At 39.6% G+C, this 7134-nt stretch overlaps 1 protein-coding gene and 1 long non-coding RNA gene across 2 annotated transcripts in view; one reads left to right on the top strand and one right to left on the bottom strand.

The window, feature by feature from the left end:
- Window positions 1–912: 912 nt before the first annotated feature.
- Window positions 913–3076, top strand: LOC106817149. Its single transcript, XR_001395000.1, has 3 exons — window positions 913–1297; window positions 2255–2334; window positions 2772–3076. It is a non-coding gene; the product is annotated as an uncharacterized LOC106817149 (long non-coding RNA).
- A 589-nt stretch (window positions 3077–3665) lies between these two features.
- The window catches only part of LOC106817148 (xanthine dehydrogenase/oxidase-like), a gene marked incomplete at its 5' end in the record, with an annotated part of 17391 nt that continues 13922 nt past the window's right edge, over window positions 3666–7134 (bottom strand). The window contains 8 exons of the mRNA XM_014821801.1: window positions 3666–4116; window positions 4374–4541; window positions 4787–4914; window positions 5212–5344; window positions 5785–5899; window positions 6115–6167; window positions 6437–6511; window positions 6738–6896. Of these exons, the coding sequence (XP_014677287.1) occupies window positions 4066–4116; window positions 4374–4541; window positions 4787–4914; window positions 5212–5344; window positions 5785–5899; window positions 6115–6167; window positions 6437–6511; window positions 6738–6896 (882 nt within the window). The remainder of the gene's footprint in view (window positions 4117–4373; window positions 4542–4786; window positions 4915–5211; window positions 5345–5784; window positions 5900–6114; window positions 6168–6436; window positions 6512–6737; window positions 6897–7134) is intronic.

Raw genomic sequence — 7134 nt, 5'->3', positions numbered from 1 at the left:
TTCCCTGGACAATAAACCCACGGACAATCACCCCCCCCCCCGAAAATCCCTGGTGTTAAATTTATTCTAAAACTTGGAATTTGGTCGATGCTTCCGAAGTACTTTGGTTACTATTTGTCTTTTGTTAGGTTTGCTTGAAGCGTGAATTAGCATATTATCAGGAGTGTATCAATATCAGGATATTGATACACTCCTGATATTATTATGATATCTCCTTATCCATAAGTTTGTTCAGTAGCGTTATGCATATGAGCTGAGAAAGGATTTTATCAAGGTTATATTAAATATTAAGCTATGTCAAATGAGAAATTTTAAGAAATTTTATTTCAAAATACTGAAAAAATTTACGATCATACAACTGAAATCTGTTGGACAGTGTGATATGAAATTTCAAACTATCAACGGTAGGAGAGTGGAGGAAGGGGAGAAGTGAAATGAGTGTTATTCGCAGTAGATAAGGAAGGATTTGAGAGGCTGAGAAAGTGGAGGAGAAGCAGAAAAATGGCTGTGAGAGTGTGTGGTGGGGAGTTTTGGCCTGCAGCATAACAATCGTCTTACTCCCCACTGCAGAACCTTCAATCTCTTCAACATTCACTTTTTCATTTCATTGTGCATCATGATTCGCCAGTCAGATATCCAAAAAAATTTTAACGTTGTCCTTAAGATTACATGTTCGATAAATTCTAAAGTCGTTCTACTTATTATATCAAGCACTTTATTACATATTATATGTTTCCTATAATATATATATATATTGTAGACACGCGGTTTGCATTAATTAAATCAGTTAATAATTTTATAACTCCGTTCAGATTATCNATATATATATATATATATATATATCAAGATATATATATATATGTATATATATATAATTCTAAACAAATTTTCTCCATACGTATTTCTCCTGTAACGTTACACTGTAAGGAAATGTGGGGCTTATCTCAGCTATGCAATCCTAATTAAACTTCATTAGATTATCCATCATATTTTGACAGTCAGAAAAGCTAACAAACCTCTACGTTTCATAAATGTGCTCTTAAGCTCTTAATAAGTTAAAAATCTTGTTACTTATTATATCAAGTACTTACTCAATTGTCTGTCATTTATTTCCTCATTGTTATTGATATAAAACATCTTTGCAATGGGAATTGTTGTCTAGGAGCAGCCTGTCTGATCATAGCGCCGCCTATCATCACAGCACTCGACGCCCCCTGGTGAGACCATAACTCTCTACATCAAGCTCGTCGCCCTCTGGTGAGACCACAGCACTCTACATCAAGCTTAGCGCCCCCAGGTGAGACTATGACTTTCTACATCAAGCTTAGCGCCCCCAGGTGAGACTATGACTGTCTACATCAAGCTCGTCGCCCTCTGGTGAGACTATGACTCTCTATATCAAGCTTAGCGCCTCCATGTGAGACTATGACTGTCAACATCAAGCTTAGCGCCTCCATGTGAGACTATGACTTTCTACATCAAGCTTAGCGCCCCCAGGTGAGACTATGACTCTCTACATCAAGCTTAGCGCCCCCAGGTGAGACTATGACTTTCTACATCTAGCTTAGCGCCTCCAGGTGAGACTATGACTTTCTACATCAAGCTTAGCACCCCCTAGTAAGACCATGATCTCTACATAAAGCTTGGCGCCCCCTAGTGAGACCATGACTCTTTTTATCAAGCTTAGCGCCCCCTGGTGAGACCATGACTCTCTATATCAAGCTTAGCGCCTCCATGTGAGACTATGACTCTCTACATCAAGCTTAGCGCCCCCAGGTGAGACTATGACTTTCTACATCTAGCTTAGCGCCCCCAGGTGAGACTATGACTCTCTACATCTAGCTTAGCGCCCCCAGGTGAGACTATGACTCTCTACATTTAGCTTAGCGCCTCCAGGTGAGACTATGACTCTCTACATCAAGCTTAGCGCCCCCAGGTGAGACTATGACTCTCTACATACATTTATAATAAAGAAACAATTTTGTTCAAGTGGCAGCTGAAGCTGTGAATTCGTGTGTGTTGAATCTGACATGGTATTTCTCGAGCAGCCATTATCGTACAATGTGTTCTGTGATTTTATGTTTATTGATTAATTATATATTGTATAAAAATTAATATAATATATAATACATATATATGTAAATTGTTGATGATTAAAATATCGATATATTAATTGATTATATAATAATATATATCAAGAATTATTAATCTTAGTGATAATATACTAATACGGATGTGTTTATTTATACATTAGATTTGATTTTGTCGTTTCCATGGAGAATCACTGACGGGTCACCACTTTCCAATTAAAGAAACTGCTAATTAAGAACAAAGGTAGTTATTCATTTACTAGTTTCCGTGTCACAAAATTCCCTGAAATTGGGAGATTATGTATCATTAATTATATATTAATATATATATATCGAGATATCGAGATTTTTTTAATTCTATGAATAATGAAGACTTTGAATATGGTAAATTTAGTTAGCCACATTTTTCTATGCTGGTTACTGTAAAGTTATAAGGACAGACGAGAATTGCCGCAGCTATGCAAGCCTAATTAAGTAAAAATGCACTTTTTTTATTTGATTGGACGCCATATTTCGCCAATCATAAATCCAATAAATTTTCACGTTTCGTAAACATTGCTCTTAAGCTTACATGTTTGAATAATTTGAAAATCATTCCACTTATTGTATCAATTACTTAATCAATTGATGTCATATGTTTCCTCATAGTTAATTATATGAAAAATCTTTGCCTTGATGTAGTGTGAGGGCCTCTCTTACGCCCTGTAGAGGAATGCCGCAGAAGAGGAGAAGCAGAAGCAGAGGAGGCAGAGGGAGCATGATGCACACCGATTCGCGTCGTGGGACTTCCTAGACATTACCATCGTAACTGACGGCTACAGTGTTTTATACTGATATTCCACGTGTTTTTTAGACAAATTTGTTGTATTTTATACTAATCGTTTATTGTAAGTAAAGTTCAATCCCATACATGTATGAGAATGTGGTCTCGCGTTTTATGTGTACGACAGCGGCCTGTTGTCAGAAATTCTCATTTCATGCTCATTCAACTAGAACAACTAGCTCTGGAACTAGAACAAGTAGCTATAGAACTAGAACAAGTAGCACTAGAACTAGAACAACTAGCTATAGAACTAGAACAAGTAGCACTAGAACTAGAACAACTAGCTCTGGAACTAGAACAACTAGCTCTATAACTAGAGCAAGTAGCACCCTGATTGTAATCCCATGCATGTGCGTACACGATTGAAATGCTTTCAAATAAATATACTCCAAATAAAACGCCCGAGATTCCTTTTTATATATGGTGTTATTAATTATTCAAAGGCTATCAACAATACTTTTCTGCAAAATCATCAAATAAATTGTAACATACACTGTTAAGAAGTTTGCAATAGATCATTGGTAGTTTNACACACACACACACACAAACACACACAAACAAATTCACACACACTCACACACACATACACAAACAAACAAACACACACACACAAACAAACAAACACACACACACACACACAAACAGACAAACACACACACACACACACACCACACACACACACTCTCTCTCTCTCTCTTCTCTCTCGTTCTTACTCTCTCTCTCTCTCTCTCTCTCTCTCTCTCTCTCGCACGCACACACACACATACGCAAGGCTATTGGGTCTGTTAGGACTAATTTTGTGTCTGACAACCGGCCCCAGGAACAAGATAAACGCAAGATATACTTGCAGTAGGAGCGTGCTCTAGGATTGGTGGGTCTAATAAATAAATCTAATAAAATCTAATAAAATTGAATCAATCTAATAAACTAATAATCTAATAAAATTGTTAAAAACTAAATCAATCTAACAAACAATCTAATAAAATTGAGCGAATAATAATTATTTAATGGGCGCAACCGTTTTCGGAGGGGAGGATTCAGTAACCACACATTACATTTGCATATTTATTATTTTTTAGTTGTTCATATTTCCCAATTGGTCTATTTTTGACTTCGGTTATGTAGTGTTCGTAGCTACGAGAGCCTCACACACTAAGGCCTAACCTCCCACGGTTTGAATGAGCCTGGTTCAGCTGGTGGAAACTAAAAAATAAAATAAAAGATACACATCATATAAATTCACACAAATTTCACATGAATAAATGTAAGCCATTGAATATACATATAGAGTATATGAAATCCTCGCGGCCATACACACGCACACACACACGCACTCACGCACGCACGCACGCACGCACGCACGCACGCACGCACGCACGCACACACACACACACACACACACACACACACACACACACTAAACAATTGTTATCCAGTGCGCGAGGGATTTAATTACTAACCATTCGAGTGAATTCATCAACGCAGCTCATGCGAATTCTCTCCGACGTCGCGGGAGAGTCTAACCGGAAGTGGCCGGCAAGCTTGGCATCCATCCTCGCAGACGCGATCGCATTTTTAATAGCGAAGAAGACAGATGAGGCAAGCAACAGCGGTGGCTCTCCGATCGCCTACACACAGAATAATAGGTCTTCGCTTGATGCCATCGCTTCGTATAATGTTCGCTTTACAAGCGTTACATTGATGTAAGCGTTACATTATATATGCAGTCTCTCGTTAGTAATTAATTTACCGTGACGCGTGGAAGAAATGGAGCGTATTTTCTGCTCCCTTATACGTGATAATCTCAACCTCTATAGCAGCGGATGCTCAGCGCGTTTGTAGGTAGAAGGAATACGAATGATCGCATTTTCACCTTGGATGAGTAAACAGCTTTATAATTAGGGCTGGGTGAATCTCTCAATAGAGAGACGTTAAATTCCGCTGGAATGTCAGTAAAACCAGGGATCTTGTACATGCCAGGCCCGCGCGTGTACATCAAACCTATGACAAAAACGAAAAGTTATTAAATACTACTATACTATAACAAGTTACTATAACTACTGAGAATTGTCACGTCATCATAACGCTTATCGCGTATCCCCATTTTTGCCTAGATTAAGTTGTACTGTTTCTGATTAGAGTACCTTAATAAGTTGGACAAATTGTCATTTCTGAATTATATATTATTGGTGCACTTCAAAAAACTGAAAAACTTCAGAAAATATCAGTGAATAACCGGACAAAGAAGATGCCAAACAAATGCATCGAATTTCGGGGGTAGGTCCGAGTTTCTGCAACCTTCTGGCGAGTATCGCAGTTCTTCCAGTGTGACGAGACCATAGCCTTGCATAAACGCTCCTTCGATTTGTCCGATGTCTATCGCAGGGTTTAAACTCTTGCCGACGTCTACAACAATGTCCGCTCGTAGAACCTATAGGTACATAAACGGAAGCATCGTCAGCATCGAGTTCATGCATTATAGCTGCAGACGATAACGAGTTGTTTCGTATGACGTCATGGTAATGGTGACGTATTACACAAATTACAACGCGTTACTCGAGATGAAAGTTGGATGACGCAGCATCACTGACGAATCCCATCTGTAAATCGAGGGTTTTCTGTGCTGAGAAACAGAGTTGAGAGTGGCGAACGAACACAGAGGAGAGAGAGGGGCGGAAGCCATGGGAGTGGAACAGGGAGAGGAAAGGAAGATAGCATGGAAGGAAAGATATAAAAGGAGAGAGAAGAAACGTGGAAGAAGGAAATGCATGCATGGCGGGAGGACAGTGATTTGGCGGTCAGACGAGGTGAAGATACTCATTCTCTTTCCAGCATTTTGTCTTGGATTCCTGTTCAGAAGTTAATTTTTACCTGATGATCACCTGTCAGACAGTCTATTTCTACCTCGGTGCAGGCCACCCCGTAGGTGTAGTACAGGAATGGCTGACCTTCGCCCTTGCCCCAGTCCATTCCTTTCACGTCAGGTCTTGATAATCATACAGGGAAAATCGCAGTTGTAAAACATGCATCTGAGATGTACAGAGATCCATTACGCAAATAATTTAAACATGAGTTGATAATTTGACACGAGTTGTTATATTTACTGCGCAGTTATTAGTGTGTGACGAAGATACCTCTGCCGCATATATAGGGCTACATACGAAAATTATTCTATTGAGTGTAAAATGTTGCATAACTCACGCATAGAATCCTGACGCTGTTAAGCTGACGCGATCCAAGTATGCCATGGATACCTACGAAACATTACTCGTCAATTTGTATGAATATTAGCCAACCGTACGTTCTTGGTACGTTGTATCAACGACGATAGTTTCAATATCGAATTATCACTACGTTAATCAATACTAATATTAATCCTGCACATTTCTGGTGAACGGTTTTACATTTCGCATAGTTTCACACACATTGTGCATGATTGGTAAAAAATGCGTGCGACTCATAATTCTAGTGACGAAGAAGTTTGAATGAATCAACACGATTTTCTTATAATCTGCATATTTACCCAATCGTCCCAGCATCCGTTTGGTTTTGCCTCTTTATACGGCTTCAATCTGTGAAGTAAAATCTCACAGGCGCGCTGCAAGGAAAACCACTAATATAATAAATTCATACACGTGTGTTTGTAAAATAGTGATAAGAATCCTGATTCATTAATACATAATATAATTAAGATGAGAAAAAGAGTAAGATAATAGACGATTTCCGCATCACTTCACTCCCGGTGGCAATGTATTACGGACGTATTATTTTGCCCGACTAATAAAGAAACAAGCAATTTCTAAAGCTGGGTTTAATCGGCCAACCATGATCGCCATTCCGTTTAGATCGGAGCTGAAGCTTCCAGCGGTGGCGCTAGTGTTCGGTACTTTGTCGGTAGCAGTCTCACTGATGAAGATGCGGTCTGTAGGAATGTCCAGGCATCTGCTTGCAACCTGGAGCCCAATGTCAGAAACAAAATTAGTCTTAACATCAGTATTAACATTAACTTTGATTCGTAGACCGTTGACAGAAACACACATGCACGCGCGCATGCGCGCACACACAGCACGCGTGCGCACACACACACGCGCGCACGCACGCACTCACGCACGCACGCACGCACACGCACACGCACACACAAACACACGCACGCACGCACGCACGCACACACACACACACACACACACACACACACACACACACACACACACACACACACAC

The sequence above is a fragment of the Priapulus caudatus genome, unplaced genomic scaffold (genome assembly GCF_000485595.1).
Source record: "Priapulus caudatus unplaced genomic scaffold, Priapulus_caudatus-5.0.1 Scaffold1609, whole genome shotgun sequence".
NCBI classification, from domain to species: Eukaryota; Metazoa; Priapulida; class Priapulimorpha; order Priapulimorphida; family Priapulidae; genus Priapulus; species Priapulus caudatus.
Note: the sequence above shows the minus strand (reverse complement) of the source record. Positions and strands in the feature narration are given on the sequence as shown.